This window comes from Oncorhynchus nerka, linkage group LG3, assembly GCF_034236695.1.
Source record: "Oncorhynchus nerka isolate Pitt River linkage group LG3, Oner_Uvic_2.0, whole genome shotgun sequence".
NCBI lineage: Eukaryota > Metazoa > Chordata > Actinopteri > Salmoniformes > Salmonidae > Oncorhynchus > Oncorhynchus nerka.
Window position 1 is genome coordinate 52,469,831 of NC_088398.1, and position 22,779 is coordinate 52,492,609.

The 22,779-nt window shown below is 44.0% G+C and overlaps 1 protein-coding gene, 1 long non-coding RNA gene and 1 other non-coding gene across 5 annotated transcripts; 2 read left to right on the forward strand and 1 right to left on the reverse strand.

Annotated features, from left to right (window-relative positions):
• Positions 1 to 6,950: 6,950 nt before the first annotated feature.
• Positions 6,951 to 22,383, forward strand: sf3b1 (splicing factor 3b, subunit 1). Of its 3 annotated transcripts, none has more exons than XM_029636109.2 (23): positions 6,951 to 7,056; positions 8,033 to 8,208; positions 8,456 to 8,557; positions 8,795 to 8,909; positions 11,594 to 11,673; positions 11,925 to 12,137; positions 12,399 to 12,867; positions 13,086 to 13,207; positions 13,524 to 13,823; positions 14,059 to 14,238; positions 14,351 to 14,437; positions 14,758 to 15,028; positions 15,291 to 15,436; positions 15,739 to 15,885; positions 16,156 to 16,281; positions 16,515 to 16,736; positions 17,237 to 17,419; positions 17,541 to 17,652; positions 18,136 to 18,256; positions 18,476 to 18,607; positions 18,848 to 19,120; positions 21,085 to 21,301; positions 21,735 to 22,383. In XM_029636109.2, the coding sequence occupies exons 1-23, from the start codon at positions 7,029 to 7,031 to the stop codon at positions 21,891 to 21,893; spliced, it is 3,981 nt and encodes a 1,326-aa protein (XP_029491969.1). In that variant the 5' UTR covers positions 6,951 to 7,028; the 3' UTR covers positions 21,894 to 22,383. The 3 variants fall into 3 exon arrangements, with proteins under 3 accessions (XP_029491969.1, XP_029491996.1, XP_064869403.1); XM_029636136.2 differs by having other exon boundaries at positions 12,402 to 12,867; XM_065013331.1 differs by lacking the exons at positions 6,951 to 7,056; positions 8,033 to 8,208; positions 8,456 to 8,557; positions 8,795 to 8,909 and adding an exon at positions 11,149 to 11,237.
• On the reverse strand, positions 10,771 to 11,939 carry LOC115110469 (uncharacterized). Its single transcript, XR_010461769.1, has 3 exons — positions 11,852 to 11,939; positions 11,519 to 11,658; positions 10,771 to 11,306 (listed from the first exon to the last, which is right to left on the reverse strand). It is a non-coding gene; the product is annotated as an uncharacterized LOC115110469 (long non-coding RNA).
• On the forward strand, positions 16,959 to 17,028 carry LOC115116892 (small nucleolar RNA R38). The gene has a single exon (XR_003861614.1). It is a non-coding gene; the product is annotated as a small nucleolar RNA R38 (small nucleolar RNA).
• Positions 22,384 to 22,779: the final 396 nt, after the last annotated feature.

Below are 22,779 nucleotides of genomic sequence, written 5' to 3' on the forward strand. Positions count from 1 at the left end.
TCATCAGATTATAGTTTTATGATTCTAATAAATGTCATACAATGATATGGTTTCAGGGTGGAATACTTTAATCATTACCATTAAGCATATAATTCCCTTATCACCTAATGGCACTCAGATCAAATCAGAAAATCGAAAATCTAAATAAACGTTCTCCCACTGCATGTTATTTTGAGGGAGCATTTTTGATTCAGAGTTTGGACAAACATTTTGTAGGCTATGTGAAAACTACTTATAAGGGAGCTTTCACAATGAAATGGTTTGGTGCGATTTTTCCAAACTGGTGCTTTTACCCCCTTAGTTCAGTTTGGACTAATGTGAACATTCTATCCGCACTCAGGAGCTCACTAAACGCACAGCGGTTTGCTCAAAAAGGGTGGTCTCGGTCAGATTCAAATTTGTAGTGGTGTGTTTGCTCCTGTTAAGAACACAGTCCAGACCAAACTCAGGAAAATAACCAGAGTCGCGCATTATTATTGTTTTGACTGCGAGTACTTGATGAAATGCAAGCACCATCATAACTTGATATCTCTGAAATATTGTGAGTTGCAGCACATTTATAAGTGCATCCAATGCAAAGGCCTTGTATGGTCAAGCCGACTACTCCATTGGCCATGCAGCATTTACGGTGATATGGCCTCTGCAGAAGTCAGGGCATTCATACTTCTTGCTCTTCGTGGAGCTGCTGTGAAGAAAGTGAGTTTGCATTTATACAGGACTTCCACCCTCACCTACCGTCAACCAATCATGTCAATGCAGAGTTATACAGAGTCCTCCACATTGTTAAACAATTGGAGAGGTGCACGGGAATGCGGTATGGAGCTCAATTTGGCTTCTGCATGCCTCCAGAGGCACCGCAATTGTGCCACACCATCCATTAGGCACCCTAGACCACATTTTGGGTCAAACACATGTTGTCTTTTAGGGAGCCGGGCTATTGTACGCTATTTCCTCCCGGCTCCCGCATGTTGTTGGAAGTCCAAAGCAAAAAGTAATATGAAGATTGATGATTCATGATAATAATAAATTGATTTAAAGTGAGCATTTTGTCCAATAAACAAATGCAGTGTTGATTTTAGCATGTAAATCTTGGAGGGACAAACTTTTTAAAAAATGTTTTAGTTGCATATCAGCAAAGTCACTCGCACTATGGAGTGAATCCTTACTACTGCTACATCTGGCTATCAGCAGAGCCTTGTCTGGCAGCGAAACAGTTAATTCAGCCTCATTTCCTGCCTCATTTACATGCTTTAAAAAACTAAGCTGATATGGCTGACTTGCTTAAACCTTTTTGGGCTGAGATCCCGCTAACGGGATCGATATGACAACAGCCAGTGAAAGTGCAGGGCGCCAAATTCAAACAATCAGAAATCTCATCATTAAAATTCCTCAAACATACAACTATTTCACACTATTTTAAAAATACCCTTCTTGTTAATCCCACCACAGTGTCCGATTTCAAATAGGCTTTACGGCAAAAGCACCACAAATGATTGTTAGGTCAGAGCCAAGTCACAGAAAAACACAGCTATTTTTCCAGCCAAAGAGAGGAGTCACAAAAATCAGAAATAGAGATAGAATTAATCACTAACCTTTGATGATCTTCATCAGATGACACTCATAGGACTTCATGTTACACAATACATGTATGTTTTGTTCGATAAAGTTCATATTTATATAAATAAATCCTAGTATACATTGACGCGTTATGTTCAGTAGTTCCAAAAACATCCGGTGATTTTGCAGAGAGCCACATTAATTTACAGAAATACTCATCATAAATGTTGATAAAAATACAAGCCTTTTACATGGAACTTTAGATACACTTCTCCTTAATGCAACCGCTGTGTCAGATTTAAAAAAAACTTTACGGAAAAAGCACACCATGCAATAATCTGAGTATGGTGCTCAGAGACCAAAACAACCCAAACAGGTATCCGCCATGTTGTGTAGTCAACAGAAGTCAGAAATAGCATTATAAATATTCACTTATCTTTGATTATCTTCATCAGAATGCACTCCCAGGAATCCCAGTTCCACAATAAATGTTTGATTTGTTCGATAAAGTTCATCTTTATGTCCAAATACCTCCTTGTTGAGTTTATTGACTTTATTTTATTTTTACAGGGACAGTGCACATTAATGAACATTTCAGAAAAAAGTGCCGGTTTTAGCCAGCCGGCTAATATTCAACCGCAGTCCCTGGGCAGGTTATTAAAAACAATTACAATATAGACAATCATTGAGCAGTGAGCACACGCAGAGCAACATAGGACAAGCAAGACGTAGCATACAGACAGAGCAACATAGAACAAAAAACAGAAAGACAACATTCATAAAAGCAACAAAGTGTTTCCACACCTCACAAGCTACAGAAAACAAACATGGAAAGCGGTAATACACAGCTAGGGATTATGATCACAAATCTGATTGACCTTTAGCCATGTATTCATACATTTTGCGAAAGTGTGATAGGTGGTGCAGTTATGTGTCTCTGGTGGTAGTGTATTCCAGACATGGGAAGCTCTCACAGAGAAAGCGGATTTACTAAAGGTGCTTTTCCTATACAGTCACCTCTCATGGCAGACCTTGTGGATCTGCTGCCATATGTTTGGGTTTTCTGTTTAACAAAAATACTGAGTGGAGGGGGAGCCAGGCCATTTAGGATCTTGAATACAAGACATGCATCGGTGCATTACACAAGATTTTCCCAACTCAGGAGCTCATGCTTTCTGAGGATGTAGCAGTGATGATGGCTATTGGGCTTCCTATCAAGCACTTTGAGAGCCTGTTTGTAGACAGACTGAATAGGTTTTAATGTTGTACAGCAAGCTTGGGCCCAACTAGTCAAGCAGTATGTTAAGTGGGGGAGTATCATAGATTTGAAGTACAGTTTTGCTACCTCTGTTGTCAAACAATTTTGTATAAATCGGAAATTAGCTAGGTTGAATTTGGTTATCTGAATGACCTTTTTCACATGCTTTTTAAAAGAGAGGTTGGAATCAAGTATGATGTCAAGGTATTTCAAATCAGATACCACCTGGAGCTTCTCCCCTGACACATAGACATCTGGTTCAGTAGCATCTGTTGCCCTCTTTGTGAAGAACATGCAAACAGTTTTTTTCACATTGAGATGCAAACACAAGTCACTGAGCCACTTTGTAACCTGGACCATTACAGTAGTGAGGTCTTGTGCAGCTTGTTGTTTGCTCTATGCATGCACATATATCACTGTATCATCTGCATACATTTGAATTTCAGACCCAGTACAGACAGAAGGCAGATCATTAATGTACAGGCTGAACAGGAGGGGCCCCAGTATTGATCCTTGGGGCACGCCCACATCATAGCTAAGAGTGGGCGACAGCTCATTGCTCACTCTGACACACTGAGTTCTGCCTTCAAGGTATGATTTCAGTTGAACTTGAACAATTTTATGATGAGAATCTCATGTAATCTCATCTCTGTTGTTAGCGCGTTCAGCCCAGTAATCCAAATTCATGACGGCACGAGCAGACGAAAAGTCAAAAAGTTCCTTTACAGTCCGTAGAAACATGTCAAACGAAGTATAGAATCAATCTTTAGGATGTTTTTAACATGAATCTTCAATAATGTTCCAACCGGAGAATTCCTTTGTCTGTAGAAATGCAATGGAACAGAGCTCGCTCTCACGTGAACGAGTGTCACAAGCTCATGGCACTCTGCCAGACCACTGACTCAAACAGCCCTTATGAGCCCCCACTTCACAGTAGAAACATCAAACAAGGTTCTAAAGACTGTTGACATCTAGTGGAAGCCCTGGCAAGTGCAACATGACCAATATCCCACTGTATCTTCAATAGGGAATGAGTTGAAAAATGACAAACCTCAGATTTCCCACTTCCTGACTGGATATTTTTCTCAGGTTTTTGCATGCCATATGTGTTCTCACAGACGTCATTCAAACAGTTTTAGAAACTTCAGAGTGTTTTCTATCCAAATCTACTAATAATATGCATATATTAGCAACTGGTACTGAGTAGCAGGCAGTTCACTCTGGGCACCTCTGGGCACCTTATTCATCCAAGCTTCTCAATACTGCCCCCAGCCATAAGAAGTGTTAAACAAATGTGGTTTCTACTTACTCTTGAGATGTACAAACTATGGCATAAAGTGATGGCGAGGGCAATCCGTAATTTTGTTGAAGATGTTAATGAGCGAGCTAGGACAATCAGGACTATAACTATTTGTTCAGCACTTAGCGACAGTATCCAGAACATGGGCCGATCTTACAGTATTATCCCTGTACACCAAGTCAGTACCGTAGGATAAATAAAGGGGGCATATAAGTAGAAAATGAAAGCTCTTACAATATTCAATGATGACATTTCTCTAAAACAGGCTATAGGCTACATGTGCACCACCAACAGCTAACCGCTTACTGCTCAACATACACTTAGTATTACTTTCTTAACTGCACTATACATATCTCCCTGGCATATTACATAATTTATGTAGCAGCCTACAAGACATTTTTGGACTCACCTTGTTGTGCTGTGCTCACTTGAAATGGAAGGTGGTGCGGCGGTCCTTCGTGGGCAAATTTTGTCATCAGACATTGTCATCAAAGTCTGTCATTCTCTGAATTTATGGTGCTTTCCAGAAATCAGGGAACTCTGAAAAAAACAAGGTTGAATCATGACGTCAGTGATCTTCAGGTCGGAGCTCTAGAAAGAGGCCCGAGTTCCTTACTTGGAATTCAGAGCTGGATGACCGTTCAAAACGTGTTTTCCCAGTCTGAGCTCATTTTTTTACGACTTTTCAGTTGTCTTGAACTCAATGAAGTCTGAGATTTCCCAGTTCCGAGTTTCCAGTTGTTTTGAACGCGGCAGAAGTCATGCAGGACAGCATGGCCAATGTTGAATGTTTATCCTTTTAAGCTTGGAAAAGAGACCCTTAAACCCAGATTTGGACCATACAATGACTCCATTGAATAGCAGGCTAGTGGTTGCTTTGCAAACCATTCACTGCTGAATTTGCAATTTAAAACTGGTTGTGTAATGTTTATGTCCAATGGCCGATGAGCACCGATATGATTTATCTATAATTTCTCTTCATAAATTCTCTTCATATGACAAGGATTGAAAAGGATTTGCCAGTAGATTGTTGATTTGATTCATGATGATGACTGCTTGCTACAGTGGATATATCTGTGGCCAATGACCTTGAGCCTTCTTGAATGGGCACTTCTAATGTAAATCTATGGCAGCACCCAAGGGGCTTGAATTTTTAATCTCTCCCCGTAGATTTTGCAGCAACATAGTGTCCCCATGAGTGACAAAACACTTAGCCAATCACTGCGCAATTAGAGAACATTACCAACCCCTGCGTTCCTTATTTTCCACTGGCTGCCCCACCACCACAGAAAGCACTGAGCTAGGCTGAAACACCTGCATTTTGGAACTCCCTTACTCAAGAAAGCAAAAAAAGAGACCATGTTTGTATGTGGCTTTATTAACTCAATAATTTTTTTAAACATTGTTTGCAAACTGATATGTGACATGTATTAATGCCAAAATAACATGCAAAACAGGCAAAAAATAATTTTAAAAAAGCAACTAGGGACTGTAATGTTTACATGTGTGCATTTATTTATTTTTCTTCTTCTGTGCATTTTCTATGGGAGTTAGCAACCAACGTTAAGGTGCATTACCGACAACAAATGGACTGGAGTGTAGATCAGAGACAAGGAAGGTTTAAATCCTACCCATTTTGCTAATTTCCCATATTTTTTATAAAGGAAATATACACTGAGTGAACAAAACATTATGAACACATGCTCTTTCCATAACATAGACTGACCAGGTGAATTCAGGTGAATGCTGTGATCCCTTACTGATGTCACTTGTTAAATCCACTTCAATCAGTGTAGATGAAGGGGAGCGGACAGGTTAAAGAAGGATTTTTAAGCCTTGAGACAATCAAGACATTGATTGTGTATGTGTGCAATTCAAAGGGTGAATGGGCAAGACAAAAGATTTAAGTACCTTTGGGCGGGGTATGGTAGAGGTGCCAGGTGCACCAGTTTGTGTCAAGAACTGCAACGCTGCTGGGTTTTCCACAGTCAACATTTTCCTGTGTGTATCAAGAATGGTCCACCACCCAAAGGACATCTAGCCAACTTGACACAACTGTGGGAAGCATTGGAGTCAACATGGGCCAGCATCCCTGTGGAATGCTTTCAACACCTAGAGTCTATGCCCCAATAAATTGAGGCTGTGTTGAGGGCAAAAGGGGGGTGTAACTCAATATTAGGAAGGTGTTCTTAATGTTTTGTACAATCAGTGTATAGTGTATATATTATGTATGTAGTGTATATTTTGTATTTTTTACAGCAACCACCAACCACAGGAGGACTTAGGAGCCCACTCTCAATGAGTGTCGTAGGTAGTCAGCCTGCCACTCTGCTAAACATCCGCTCTGCTCTCAATGTTCAAAATACACCGGAGATCATCATTTAGCCACAGAAGATCAATAGTTTCTAAAAAATTATATGCGTGGACCTTAACGATGGGGTTACCATGGATGTTCTCTTGAAAAGTGAGTGAATTTGACCATTTTCCTGTTCTACTAAGCATAAAAAGTAATTTTGGGTGTCAGGGAAAACATATGGAGTAAAAAGTACATTATTTTCTTTAGGAATATAGGGAAGTAAAATATGTCAAAAATATAATGAGTAAAGTGCAGATAACCCCCCAAAAACGACTTAAGTAGTACTTTAAAATATGTTTACTTTACACACCACTGTTGAACTCGAGATCAGAGTAATATTCAGAGCATATTCATTTCCAGTTTATTACTGGGTCAATCCTGGTTTCCTGACCGTTATTAAGCACTCAAGACCTTTCTCGTCCAGGACCACTGAGCTAAAGATTTTTACAACTCTCATTGTTCAATCTGTGACTAAACTGTCCAGGATTTATCTATTTTTTGCTGAACGGATATGAATTAGTTCGGACTTCCGGTTTCAGTCTTACCGAACCACCAAAATGGCGAAAGTCGCCAAAACACACGAAGGTAAGACTATTTATTTAGAAAATGTTGTAAATTGGTATTATAATTTAACTTGACGTACGTCGGGTTCGTATTAAAAAGAGGATCAATATGCATCCATTGTTTAGAAGCTAGCTACATGTTTTAGCAATATTTTCATTCGTGACAACCTAACGTTAAACGCAACGAGGACAGATAGCTAATGCCCCCCCCCACACTGCTAGGCTAGCTAGACTAGCTAGACAATACAACATTTCTACAACCATGATTTCCTTGATCAGTATGCTCTTCAATTATACTATTTGTGTAGGTGTTGCTATAAGAAACTTGCTATGGTATAGATATAGCTAGATTTATTTAACAGCGTCAGTGTTGTTGTAGAAACTAAAATGGCGTTGGAAGTATGGCATGATGTCGGACGGACACCGCACTGATCCTAGTATCATAACGTTTGACGTGTTCCAGATTACACGTATCATGAATACATTTTGTAGCTGTGATAGCCAACGTTATTTGGATAATCTAATCTTTGTCCAACCAGTACGGTCTGATTGCGCTCAAATTGAAACTAATTTACCAGGCCCTAGGTCAGCGGTTTCCAAACTCGGTCCTGGGGAAACCAAGCAAGGGTTGCAGGTTAAGGTTTTATCCCTAGCGCTACACATCTGATTCACAAAATCAAATAATCATCAAGATTTGATTATTTGAATCGGCTGTGTAGTCCTAGGGCAAAAACGTGCCTCCCTTGAGGTCCCCAGAACCGAATTTGGGAAATGCTGCTTACTTTGTCAACAAGCGTGCAAAACAAGCATACTAATTGATTACAATACAACAGTAGATTAAAAAAAAATGAAATATGTAGCTTATCACTACTGCTGATGCTGTTTGAGTTTTTGTTAATTCTCATTTGGAAATATACTTTATCTTAGGTGATGCGTTTGTACATATTTTTCAACACCCTGAAAGTCAATGGCTGTTATTCTTCCCCCCCTGTCCCCAGACATTGAGGCCCAGATCCTGGAGATCCAGGGTATGAAGGCTGCCCTGGTGGAGGAGGGAGCAGATCAGGGTGTGGGCCTGGACTCAACTGGATATTACGACCAGGAGATCTATGGTGGCAGTGACAGCCGCTTCGCTGGATATGTCACCTCCATTGCTGCCAATGAACAGGAGGATGTAAGTGTTGCATGTCAAATCCTGTGTTTTGATGTATGTATTCTTGTTTGTTTTCTTTTTTACTTTGAAAATGGTCAAATAAAAGTGTTTTATGTTGTCTGCAACACTGACATCCTCCTTCTCTTCCTAGGGGTGAGGCCTCATATTTTTAATGGTGTTGACTACTCCATTATGTATTGTTTGCGAGCTGGGAGAGTCTGCCTTAAGTGGCTAGGCTTGACCAGACTCTTCTCTCTCTTATTTTCAGGATGACGAGGAGGACTCTTCAACAAGTCTACTTGGACAGAAGAAACCGGGGTATCATGCTCCGGTGGCTATACTCAATGCGATACCACAGTCAGATGAACAGGTTAGCCCCAGTAACACCATCTCCCTCTCCAGATTTTGCAATAAGTGTAGAATTCTACTTTTGAGTTCAAACCTGACAGAGAACCTATTACCGAACCTTATTGCAAAAGTTTTGGATTTGCTTAATTTTCCTGCTACTATCTTGTCATATACATTTTATTATGGCTAGTTCTCACATTAAATGTATGTTTACCATGATGACATGTATAGTAAAATGTTGTGTTCTCTCTCCTCTCAGTACGACCCGTTCGCTGAGCACAGGCCCGCCAAGATTGCAGAGCGTGAGGACGAGTACAAGGCCAGACGACGACAGATGATCATCTCTCCGGAGCGACTCGACCCCTTTGCAGACGGTAAATTTCACCCCTCCATCCTCCCTCCATAGTGTCCTCCCCTGTTCATGTTATACCCTCTCTCCCTTATCCCATGGCTGCCTTTCAAGAGTTTCAACCCACCTCTTGTTGCTTAGCCCTTCGAGCACTGTGCAACGGCTTGCTCCCCAGACTAAGACCTTCCCGTGGTAATCTTTCCTGGCCCGAGGGCGGTTGGTTCTCTTGTCACTGCGCCTTTTATCACTCATAATTTTCTCTCAATAAAATCTCTTTGCTTTGAGGCAAACGGTCTGCGATGCAGATACAAGGTTTTTTTTCTTCTTGGAAAATGACAATAATTGTAAACAGGATTTAAGTAGTATAAAATAAATGTCTGCCAGTGAGGGGTTCCATTTTGTTTTAGGGAGAGGTGGTTTGCCGTTGTCTTGGTTAGACTTTCGTACCTAACACTACATGGGTGGCAGGTAGCTTGTGTGTGTCTCGAAGGGTTAACATACCCATGTGGCTATCTCATGTACTGATGGTGGAAAGAACTGTCTTACTCTTAAGAAAGGTATTAAGTAATGTGAGTAGCAAAGAAAATAAACTTCTATATGGGGTTGATGGTCAACTTTGGGGTAATTCACCTGCTCGTGTAATATGCCGCACCCTACTGTGCCCAGTAGGCGGGAACACAATGACCCCACACACACACCACCCCAGAAACGTGCTGGCTGTATGAAGCTTGGCTCCAAGTCACTGAAAGCCCCTAGATAGCAGACCACCTGGGTACAGATCTGAAGTATTTCTGTGTAGAACAAGAACACATAAAATGAGCAATGCAATCAGACCACCCCTTTTCTTCCAAGTGGCCCTTCCTTCACTCCACTACAGTATCATTGTGCAGGCTTATGGTCAGTTACCACCACTGTTGGCTTGTCAGACTTCTAGGGGTTGGGGAACTTCCATTTGAAAAGGACAGGACGTCGCAAATTATGTGTGTCATCAACATTACTGAGTTATGGTCTCAGATTTCAACACACATTTAATTGGCTTTTGGTCCAAGTCGGTTCAGGCGTCGTAACTTGGACTCCAAGTGTGTGATTTAATAGAGTGAATTACAATTGCGGTTTAATCTATGGCAATGGGCTTGTCTTGCCCCTTACTACCCCTCACAGGGGCAAGGAGCCGTCAACTAGCTATATTCACATTCCTCAAAGCCTAAATGAACTGAATAGTCCATCAGTTAACAAGGAGGGCCTGTCTCTCAAAATACGGCTTGACTAGCCATTGAGCATTTGATTAACTAAGCACACACCTTCTAGAATAGGATTAAGGTATTTATCTACACAATGCAACAATTTGTTTGTAGCGACTGAAGCACCCATGTCTCTTTTCTGAGATGAAGTGGCCTCAGTGCCTCTATGTAGTCTGGGTAGGCCTGTATCAAGCCTGCATGTAGACAGCTCTGTCATATACAAAGATGTTGTGTAAATATATTTCTATTTTACATCTTTGTAAAATAGAAACATATCAAGAAATCTGTGTGCCGCAATTCCACAGGCCCATACTAACTGTCCTTAATTTCTCTCCTACAGCAGTACTGCTTTGCCAGTCCTGTACTGCACTCTCTTAAGGGTGCAGCAACTCATCCTGTGTAGGTTATGGTGAACAGACAGAAGCGTGCGCTTGTCAGTTTTGTCAGGGTCCGCTGGTTGTCTGTCTGGGTGGGGGGCAGCTCTTACTCAATAAACCTCTACCATAAGAACCTTTTTAATTTTGTCTTCTACCCTAGACTTTTTATCATTACATTTAAACCATAGCAATTTCATGGTAGTCTTTTGCTTTAGATTGATTTTGTAATTCGTAATGAATTTAAAGAATATATATTTTTCTAAAAAGGAAGCCAAGATCTACGTTTACGAAGTTGAAATAGCAATCGACTGATGTCAAACTACCAGCTGCTTAGTAGCAGGCAGCCTGTCCCCCCCCTGGAACTAATCGTAGGCTTCACGGCCCCTGATGTAAACGTGTAACTACATATAGATGCTCTCCCTACCCTGGGTTACATAAAGTAGCTACACATTTATCTCACAAGAAGATTCCTAGATTTGGGAACAATTTAGATTTTAATTTTATTAATCAATACTTCACAATCTAGAGGGTATTTTACATATTTTCATTTATTTAAGGTTTGAGCCCCAGGAGGAATTTTCTTTTGAGTGACGTAAAAAGAAATCACAGGTGGTATGCTTATGTGTGTGAGTTCCAACCCTTTTCCAAAGTGTTACTAATGGTAAAGAGACATTTTCTAGGCTTCTTTTCTGCCGGTTGAAGTCTGACTGCAGAAGGACCCTTGGCACTGAAAGTGTACGTATTCTGGAGAGCACAGCCCAGGACCCCTGCATCAGTGATGGCTTTATCCTCGCCTGTTATCTCCTTAAAAGAAAGAAAAACCCACCTCAGCTCTTTCTCAATGTATCTGCCTGTTGTTTTTTATTCAGCTATGTTTGTATGTAACGCAAGCAAGAGAGGACTGCCTGTATGTTGTGTATCTAGGGTTGTCTTGTTGTGATTCAGCTTAAGGAACTAATACAGTAAAAGTTTCTAAAGAAGTGAGGGCCTAGCTGAGCTGGCTGTGTTTTACTTGCTGTGTTTTATGAATCCGGGTCCTGGGGCGTGTTCTAATCGGCTGCCCTGTGTCTTGTTGGTGCTCTCTCGCGCAGGGGGCAAAACGCCGGACCCAAAGCTGCAGTCCAGGTCGTACATGGATGTCATGAAGGAGCAGCACCTGACCAAAGAGGAGGTAAGACAGACCAGATATACCTCCTTTGTGGTTTAGCTCAATGGCATAACTTTGTCTTCAGGTAATGTGTCTATTAGTGGTGTATCCATAGAGGGTTATAATTTATGAGAATATTTCATTATGTGGGTCTGTTCAGTGTGGGGTTTTGTTGCCTTCAATAGACTTCTGTCCTACAAACCTCACGGGAAACTTTTCTCTGTTGTGGTTAGTCTCTGGTTCGTGTTCTCACTCTCTCTTCTCCCTTTATGCAGAAAGAGATCCGTCAGCAGATGGCAGAAAAGGCCAAGACGGGAGACCTGAAGGCTGTCAACGGCTCTGCTGCCTCCCAGGCTGCCGCTGCCGCCGCCAAGCGCAAACGCCGCTGGGACCAGACGGCCGAGAAACAGGACCAATCAGGAACCCCCAGCAACACCGGCACACCCAAGAAGATGTCTAGCTGGGACCAGGCTGACCAGGCTGCTGAGGTAAAACATATTATCTTAGCTGATCAGATCAGTCAAGTTTGTTTCCTTACTGTGACTTGGTGCGAGCTAGTGTTTGATCAGCAAATTATATAGGACCTAGTGTTGGTTTTTGGGGCAGTTTATTTCTGTCTTGCCTTGACTTGAATATAATTTTTTATGCTCCTAGTGGAACTAAGGACATCAACCTGGTTTCATTTCTGGTCTGTAAGAATTCATTGATCCCTTTATCCCCTGACTCTTTCTCTCTCGCGCTCTCCACAGCAGACCCCAGGACACACCCCTGGCCACACCCCCTCCAACAGCCGCTGGGACGAGACCCCTGGCAGGAATAAGGGCAGCGAGACCCCAGGGGCCACTCCCAGCTCCCGGATGTGGGACCCAACCCCCAGCCACACCCCGGCCGGAGCAGCCACCCCGGGCAGGGGGGACACACCGGGACACACCACCCCCGGACATGGGGGAGCCACAGGCAGCGTGCGCAAAAACCGTTGGGATGAGACCCCCAAGACTGAGAGGGAGACCCCTGGTCATGGTAGTGGTTGGGCCGAGACTCCCCGTACAGACAGAGGAGACGAGTCTGTGGGAGAGACCCCCACCCCCGGGGCCAGTAAGAGGAAGTCCCGTTGGGACGAGACCCCTGCCAGCCAGATGGGCTCTTCCACTCCACTGATGACCCCTGGGAAGACCCCCATTGGAACCCCTGCCATGAATATGGCCACTCCCTCTCCAGGTACTGTCAATCACCTAACCTGCATTTCAACCCATTTTCAATTTAGAGGTAGAATATCATTTAAAACTGATAACCGTTGGCAAATCATGTTTGCTATTAGGTACTTGTTGTTCATTTATTAGTAATATAAATGACTGGTAATAGAAGTAGTAGAATGTCCCACTAAGACATGATACTAGTTTGAGGCGTGTTTTACATTGTGTTTCCTATCCTGTCAGGTCACCTGATGAGCATGACCCCAGAGCAGCTGCAGGCGTGGCGTTGGGAGAGGGAGATCGATGAGAGAAACCGACCTCTCACAGACGATGAGCTGGACGCCATGTTCCCAGAGGGATACAAGGTAGAGTAGACTCTTTCGCACTCACCAGCACAATGGAGAAATCACATCATATCTATCTATATTAAATGAGTGAATAGTCTTCAGTGATGATATGATAATGAGTTGGAACAGGACAGTTTGTCTCTGGTCAGTGTCACGTTCTGTCTCTCTGGGTTCAGTTCCCCACAACGGCGTGTCTCTTACTGAAGACATCAAGGCGTTTGTGTGAGAAGACCTCAATCCTGTACACACAAAAAGAGTAAACCGTACTATAAAATAAGTTAACTGTATATTAAGTGAACAGTACTGATGTTTCATCTTCCACCTCCCTCCACAGGTCCTTCCCCCACCAGCAGGCTATGTGCCCATCCGTACCCCGGCCCGGAAGCTGTCTGCCACACCCACACCCATGGGGGGCATGACGGGCTTCCACATGCAGCAGGAGGACCGCTCCATGAAGCAGATCAACGACCAGCCCAGTGGGAACCTGCCCTTCCTCAAACCAGACGACATCCAGTACTTTGATAAACTGCTGGTTGAGGTAGATGAGTCCACTCTGAGCCCAGAGGAACAGAAGGAGCGTAAGATCATGAAACTGCTGCTGAAGATCAAGAACGGAACACCTCCCATGAGAAAGGTGAGACCAGCTGCCAACTGTCCTCATAGTTGACCACAGAATAACAAAAATGGAACTTTCCCTGACCAAGATGGCTGCCATTATCCGCACATTCTACGAGCTATGAAGGTTTATGACATGGGCTACTCTAGTGTCATATTGTATCTCTATGGTCTTTACTCCATCTTCCTTTTGGTGTGTAACTCTCACCACTGAAAAGTCAACTGTCCAGTCTAACCCCATTGCGTCTCCTCAGGCTGCCCTGCGTCAGATCACAGACAAGGCGAGGGAGTTTGGAGCAGGGCCCCTGTTCAACCAGATCCTGCCCCTGCTCATGTCTCCTACTCTGGAGGACCAGGAGCGCCACCTACTGGTCAAGGTCATCGACCGCATCCTCTACAAGCTGGACGATCTCGTCCGCCCATACGTACACAAGGTGGGTCAGTGTGTGTGTGTGAGAGTGGCAGTACTCTGACTCTGTTAAACTATGTCTCCTGTGCTGAGATTGGCACTGTGTGTGGTTCACTAATTGACTCTCTGTTCCCCAGATCCTGGTGGTGATTGAGCCCCTGCTGATTGATGAAGATTACTACGCCAGAGTGGAGGGCAGAGAGATCATCTCTAACTTGGCCAAGGTGAGCCCCACTCCCAGACCTATAATGTACTCCCACACCCACCACAGTTAGGTAATATGCCTGTTGGACCTGTCCGTGGTCAGATCAGGGCTAGTACTTCGCTAGCTGAAAAACCAGCACGAGAACTAGTCAATTTGACATCCATTTCTGTTCTCACCCTGCACCCGTTGGTTACATTCCTACAGCGAGTAGAGAATATTTTTTTCTCTCCTGAAATCACATTAGAAAAAGACACTTATGCTGTCTATGCAAGCAGTGTCATGAACACCAATTAATCTGTTGATCTCTTTCCATGTCTCTCTCCTTCCCTCCCTTTCTAGGCTGCCGGCCTGGCCACTATGATCTCCACCATGAGGCCTGATATTGACAACATGGATGAGTATGTCAGAAATACAACAGCCAGAGCTTTCGCTGTCGTAGCGTCCGCTCTGGGTATCCCATCCCTTCTGCCCTTCCTCAAGGCTGTGTGTAAGAGCAAGAAGTCATGGCAGGCCCGCCACACGGGCATCAAGATTGTCCAGCAGATCGCCATCCTCATGGGTTGTGCCATCTTGCCCCATCTGAGGAGTTTGGTGGAGATCATCGAGCATGGTGAGCTGAGGGAGCGACACAGATAGTATGTGACTTGAAGTGGTAGTTTAGTTCTACTATCTAGTAATAGTCATTTTGTTATTTTTGGGCGTTACTGTCTAGTAAATGTGATTCGTAGTTTAGCTTTTTTATTTAAAAACAATGTGTGCTTTTTCAAGCTCATTTGCTTTTTAAGTGCATTTCACACATGGTCACGAAACACACTACCAGGAAGGATAAAATACGATCTCTTACTGACCTTTACTGTCTGCGCCCCCCTCAGGTCTGGTGGATGAGCAGCAGAAGGTGCGGACCATCAGTGCCCTGGCCATTGCTGCCCTGGCGGAGGCTGCCACTCCCTATGGTATCGAGTCCTTTGACTCCGTACTCAAACCCCTGTGGAAGGGTATCAGACAGCACAGAGGAAAGGTGAGGACAAAACACTAGAGGACCAAACTGTTGACGACTCATTGCCTTCGGTTACATGTCTGCGAATCATTCTCGCCTGTTGGACCTATCAGTGGTCAGATCAGGGCTAGTACTTCGCTAGATTGACACCAACATGAGAACTGGCAGATGTGACATCATTTCACTTCTGTTCTCACCCTGCACTTGTTGGTTACATTCTTAAAACAAGTAGTTAATACAAGTTTACCTGAAATCACATTCAACTTTATCAGAGTATCTTGGCTGTGTCGACCTGGTAACTGAGTTAAACCTCTGGGTTCCAGGGTCTGGCTGCGTTCCTGAAGGCCATTGGCTACCTGATCCCTCTAATGGATGCTGAGTATGCTAACTACTACACCAGAGAGGTCATGTTGATCCTCATCAGAGAGTTCCAGTCCCCTGACGAGGAGATGAAGAAGATCGTGCTCAAGGTGAGGGAGCCTAACTTTGTGTGTGTGTGTGTTTGTGCGCGAATCATTCTCGCCTGTTCGACCTATCAGTGGTCAGATCAGGGCTAGTACTTCGCTAGATGGACACCAACATGAGATCTGGCAGATGTGACATCATTTCACTTCTGTTCTCACCCTGCACCCGTTGGTTACATTTCCAAAATGGAAAGAAGTTGCTAGCTAGTACACTTCAAACAGAATTGGTGTATGTGTGGCCTGTTTCTAACCCCCATTGTTCCCCCTCTCTTCCAGGTGGTGAAACAGTGCTGTGGTACTGACGGTGTGGAGGCCAACTACATCAAGACAGAGATCCTGCCCCCCTTCTTCAAGCACTTCTGGCAGCACAGGATGGCCCTGGACAGACGCAACTATAGACAGGTAGGTACGCACAAGTCACACACACATGACTCCATACACTAATGACATGTTGAATTTGTTTGGTCAAGTAGGCAGTTGTAAGTAAAGTTCGACATTAAGTTGAACTATACCAAGCAACGATAAGCAGAAGATTTTATGGCTGGATTTCAATGTTTAGTTCAACGTTAATTAATCACTGCCGTGTTTCCCTCGAGGCATGAACTGACCCGATTTCCCCCCCCATCTCTCTTCAGCTGGTGGACACCACAGTAGAGCTGGCCAACAAGGTGGGAGCAGCAGAGATCATCTCTCGTATAGTAGATGACCTGAAGGACGAAGCAGAGCAGTACAGGAAGATGGTGATGGAGACCATAGAGAAGATCATGGGGAACCTGGGAGCTGCTGACATCGACCACAAGCTGGAGGAGCAGCTGATCGACGGCATCCTGTACGCCTTCCAGGAACAGACCACTGAGGTGAGACCTGGGGCACGTTCAGCGAGGAACAGTGTTGTGGAGCGTTCAGATAGAAATGGTTTATGTAGAACAAATATGCCTTTATGACCTGTAGAATAAGGAATCGTGTCAGCTCTATTCATCACATTTCTATCTGCAAGGTTCCAGAATGTTTGCCGACAAACTGGCTCAGGGTATAACTTTAGGGACATAACGTTGGGGAATGTTCAGATAGACATTTTGTAAAGCCTGTGATGAAACAAGTTATCCCTGTCTGAACAGCAGTGTGGACTTCTGGTAGTCTGAGGTTTGATGGGAGATTCATATTGATTGGAATGGGCAAGCATCTGTGTCTGAAATGGCATACTATTCCATTTAAACCAGAGCCCTATGGGCTTTGGTCAAATGTAGTGCAGTATATAGGGAATAGGATGCCATTTTGAAAGCAGACACTGTCCATTAGCCTACCTGTGTAGACTGTAGACTAAGACTAACTCCAGTTGACCTCTGACCCTGTGTAGGACTCTGTAATGCTGAACGGGTTTGGCACGGTGGTGAATGCCCTGGGGAAGAGGGTGAAGCCCTACCTGCCTCAGATCTGTGGTACGGTTCTGTGGCGTCTCAACAACAAGTCTGCCAAGGTCCGCCAGCAGGCTGCTGACCTCATCTCTCGTACCGCCGTGGTCATGAAGACCTGCCAGGAGGTTAGACTGACTCAAACAGACACACACTCGTACTCTCTCACTCATAAACTTCGCTACGAACGTCACTAAAGATGTGCAGGCTTTCTCTTCCTTTCTAAACCTCTCTTTCTCCCCTCAACAGGAGAAGCTGATGGGTCACCTGGGAGTGGTGTTATACGAGTACCTAGGAGAGGAGTATCCTGAAGTACTGGGAAGCATCCTCGGTGCTCTCAAGGCCATCGTCAACGTCATCGGTACGTAAACATCACCCTCTCACTACGACACCGGTCTTCTCTCTGCGAATCAATCTCGCCTGTTCGACCTATCCGTGGTCAGATCAGGGCTAGTACTTCGCTAGATTGACACCAACACGAGAACTGGCAGATGTGACATCATTTCACTTCTGTTCTCACCCTGCACCCGTTGGTTACAAATAAAGTCAATTGGCATATAGTGTCTTCCAAAACACAATTTATTCTCCTTGTTATATAGCTTAGGACACCATTCCTCTCGCTTCCTGAAACATACGCTGCAATTATTTATGAGAAAGCACTCAAGTTGGAAGAGAAATGCCTATGTATGAATTGGGTTAGTTCAGTGAAGAACATGGATTGGTCTGTACAGAGGGTTCAACAGCATTAACATTAGAAGAGTGGTTATGGTAGTAGTGGTGGTAATAGTAAGACTGGTTGATATGCATCAGACATCTGATTGGTTGTCTGTCCTGTCATTCATAGGCATGCATAAGATGACTCCACCAATCAAAGACCTGCTGCCGCGCCTGACGCCAATCTTGAAGAACAGACATGAGAAGGTGCAGGAGAACTGTATTGACCTGGTGGGCAGGATTGCTGACAGGTATGTGTGTGGTGATGGCCTTGTATATTTCAATCTTTGACTTTCCTCGACATCCTGTCTCTTCCTTCTCAACCGTATTGAAGGTTCCAGTTCCCTCTGGGAGAGGAGGAAAGATGAATTGAGAGCGCCTCTGACGCCTACTCATATGTGCAGAAATTGATACACTAGTAGATGTTTCATCAACCACGTTATAACTCCTACCCTGCTCTGTCTGTGTAGGGGTGCTGAGTACGTGTCGGCCAGGGAATGGATGCGGATCTGTTTTGAGCTGCTGGAGCTCCTGAAGGCCCACAAGAAGGCCATCCGCAGAGCCACTGTCAACACCTTTGGATACATCGCCAAGGCTATCGGGTGAGTCCTCCAGTCTCTGGCTAATTCATGACCATACCATCCTCACAGTTTGTCATCTATTAGGGATTCGGTTTGGAAATTAAATGTCTGCTCAAGGACGTTGTGTTCAATTGAATGTTTTCCCCTCCCAAATGTGAGCATTTTCAATTGTGCTTGGTCATATTCCTTTTGCTGTTGTGGTTTTTAATGTGCACTGATTTAGCATGTGGGTGACCTCCTGACCCCTCTCTCCCCCTCCAGACCCCATGACGTGCTGGCCACACTACTAAACAACCTGAAGGTTCAGGAGCGTCAGAACAGAGTGTGTACTACCGTAGCCATCGCCATCGTGGCTGAGACCTGTTCTCCCTTCACCGTGCTCCCCGCGCTCATGAATGAGTACCGCGTGCCAGAGCTCAACGTGCAGAATGGCGTGCTCAAGTCTCTTTCCTTCCTGTTTGAGTACATTGGGGAGATGGGCAAGGACTACATTTACGCTGTCACACCCCTGCTGGAGGACGCACTGATGGACAGGTGAAAGGATTGCAGCATTGTGATGTTTTGGCTTCAGTTCTAGTAACTCGATGAACTCCTTCACTACCTAGATAAACATAACATTTCCCTCCTAATAAGTATTCATTATATCTACAAGCAGTACATTTAACAACTAGCCGTGGTGAGCTTCAGTCCTGTATGTCAACCGTGTTGGCAGGCAGTTGACTTGGTGGTATTATGCCTGCGATTCATTCTCGCCTGTTCGACCTATCAGTGGTCAGATCAGGGCTAGTACTTCGCTAGATGGACACCAACATGAGAACTGGCAGATGTGACATCATTTCACTTCTGTTCTCACCCTGCACCCGTTGGTTACAAAGTAATGTGTAATTCATTGTCAATGAGGATTTCACCCTCAGCCTTAGAATATGCAGTGCATTTGGAAAGTATTCAGACCCCTTGACTTTCCACATGTTGTTATGTTACAGCCTTATTCCAAAATGTATTAAATCGCTCCCCCCTCAATCTACACACAGTACTTCATAATGACAAAGCAAAAACAAGTTTAGACATTTTTGCTAACTAATTAAAAAAACGGAAATATCACATTTACATGAGTATTCAGACCCTTTACTCAGTACTTTGTTGAAGCTACAAGCTTGGCACACATGTATTCGGTGAGTTTCTCCCATTCCTCTCTGCAGATCCTCTCAAGCTCTGTCAGGTTGGATGGGGAGCGTTGCTGCACAGCTATTTTCAGGTCTCTCCAGAGATGTTCGATCAGGTTCAAGTCTGGGTTCTGGCTGGGCCACTCGAGGACAATTAAAGACTTGTCCTGAAGTCACTCCTGCATTGTCTTTGCTGTGTGCTCAGGGTCGTTGTCCTGTTGGAAGGTGAACCTTTCCTCCCAGTCTGTGCTCTGGAGCAGGTTTTCATCAAGGATCTCTGTACTTTGCTCCATTCATCTTTCCCTCGATCCTGACTAGTCTCCCAGTCCCAGCTGCTGAAAAACATCTCCACAGATGATGCTGCCACCACCATGCTTCATCGTAGGGATGGCGCCAGGTTTTTTCCAGACGTGCCGCTTTGCAGTCAGACCAAAGAGTTCAAACCTGGTTTCATCAGGCCAGAGAATCTTGTTTCTCATCTTTAGGTGCCTTTTGGCGAACTCCAAGCAGGTTGTCATGTGCCTTTTACTGAGGAGTGGCTTCTGTCTGGCCAGTCTACCGTAAAGGCCTGATTAGTGGGAGTGCACCAGAGATGGTTGTCCTGGAAGGTTCTCCCATCTCCACAAGGGAACTCCAGAGCTCTGTCTGAGTGACCATCGGGTTCTTGGTCACCTCTCTGACTAAGGCCCTTCTCCCCCGATTGCTCAGTTTGGCCGTGCGGCCAGCTCTAGGAAGAGTCTTGGTGGTTAAAAACTTCTTCCATTTAAGAATGATGGAGGCCACTGTGTTCTTGGACCTTCAATGCTGCAGAATGTTTTGGTACACTTCCCCAGATCTGTGCCTCGACACAATCCTGTCTCGGAGTTCTACGGACAATACCTTCGACCTCATGGCTTGGTTTTTGCTCTGACATGCACTGTCAACTGTGTGACCTTATATAGACAGGTGTGTGCCTTTCCATATCATGTCCAATCAATTGAATTTACCACAGGATGACTCCAAGTTTTAGAAACATCTCAAGGATTATCAATGGAAACAGGGTGCACCTGAGCTCAATTTAGAGTTTCATAGCAAAGGGCCTGAATACTTACCTAAAGGTATTTGTTTTTTATTTTTAATACATTTGCAAAAATTTCTAAAACCATTTTTCGCTTCGTCATTATGGGGTAGTGTGTAGAGATTGCTGACAAAACATTTATTTAATCCAATTTATAATAAGGCTGTAATGTAACATTTTGAAAAGGTGAATGGGTCTGAATACTTTCCAAAGGTCCTTTCCACCTTTTGATTGGACCCATGTTAACCCTGTTTCCCCACTTTCTCTCCTCCTTACAGAGACTTGGTCCACAGACAGACAGCCAGTGCCGTGGTGCAGCACATGTCCCTGGGTGTCTACGGCTTCGGCTGTGAAGACTCTCTCAACCACCTGCTCAACTATGTGTGGCCCAACGTGTTTGAGACGTCGCCCCACGTCATCCAGGCTGTGATGGGGGCCTTGGAAGGCCTCAGGGTGGCCATCGGCCCCTGCCGCATGCTGCAGTATTGCCTACAGGTAACTACTATCACTACTGCCTACATCAAGGGTGGGTGAACTACGACCCGTGAGCCACGTCCGCCACCCAGATTTAAATGGCCGGTCCCTAAAAAAATCTGTGGACCTCCGACTTTCGAAATCCAGATGTGGCCTGCAAGCCACAAGGTTTTCCCACCCCTGACCTACATCACTGTTCTCCTTGCTTTGGTACAGGTAAATATGTATGTCTGAGCTAGTTCCAGAATAGCCCAGTGTTGAATCAATATCAAATGTCCAGAAAGGGATGTAAATGTGAACTTATATTTCTATCAACCGAAACCTACCCTTTATGGCGTCCATGAAAGAACTGCTGTGGATATTTAGCAAAAATAACAAACGTAATGAAAATATAGTAGCACTGTAAGTACAGCCATTGAGTGTGATGCTCTCTAACACAGTCTCCTCTCCCCAGGGTCTGTTCCACCCAGCCAGGAAGGTGCGAGACGTCTACTGGAAGATCTACAACTCCATCTACATCGGCTCCCAGGATGCTCTCATTGCTCATTACCCACACGTCTACAACGATGAGAAGAACCCTTACCTCCGCTATGAGCTGGAGTACTTCTTGTGATTCTGCTCTTCTCACTCTGACAATTTCTCTCCCTCTTCTCTTGGTCCTATCTCTCTTTGTGTATAGGACTTGGTCCATGTTTTTATATTATTTATCTCCTGTCTTTGTAGTGGTTGTATCCAACACAGCCACAGTGGCTGTGGCCTGAGATTCATTTTTAATACAATAAAAACTGTGTATGATAGGGAAATGGAGTATAAAATGGAACAACTTCTTAGAGCTTGTATGTATTGTTTTGTTTTATTTCTCCTTTTATAATCATTTCCATAAGGAATGACAGACAGTACAGTGAAGTGCAGGCTCTAAGTTTAGCCTTGTTATGGAATGGAAAAGCAACTCAGTGAAACTCTTTAAAATATTGTCATGGTTTCTTTTTACCGGCCTTGACCGTTCCTTCTCAATGCTTTGCTCGCTTATCAGTGATCACCCCCCTGTTCTTATCAGAATGTTGCTTTATTTGACTGAATAAACGTTTGTGTATAAAATAAAACCTCTGCTTTATTGAGTTGGTCAAAGTAAAGCATGAGACATGACTACCGTACTCATAGGAGTAATAATATGGAAAGTGGTCTATGAAAAGTACAATCTTCCTTTCCCTATATCTCATATCTCTGGTCATAACCTTGGAGGGAAAATAACTCATTGGTGGAATATGTGAGAACATACCAGCATTCTCCACATTCAAATTCCACACAGATCACCTTTGCCACCTTGTGTCATGTCACAACCTCATGTTCCACAGGCACTACTAGTCTTAGATGAATGTTTTTTTTTAATGCAGTTAAATGTACACAAGCTGGCGTAGAACATCGACCATACCAAATTAGCTATATTTCACCAAGAAATGGCACAAGATTACATTACAAAGGCTACAGTTTTTTCAGAA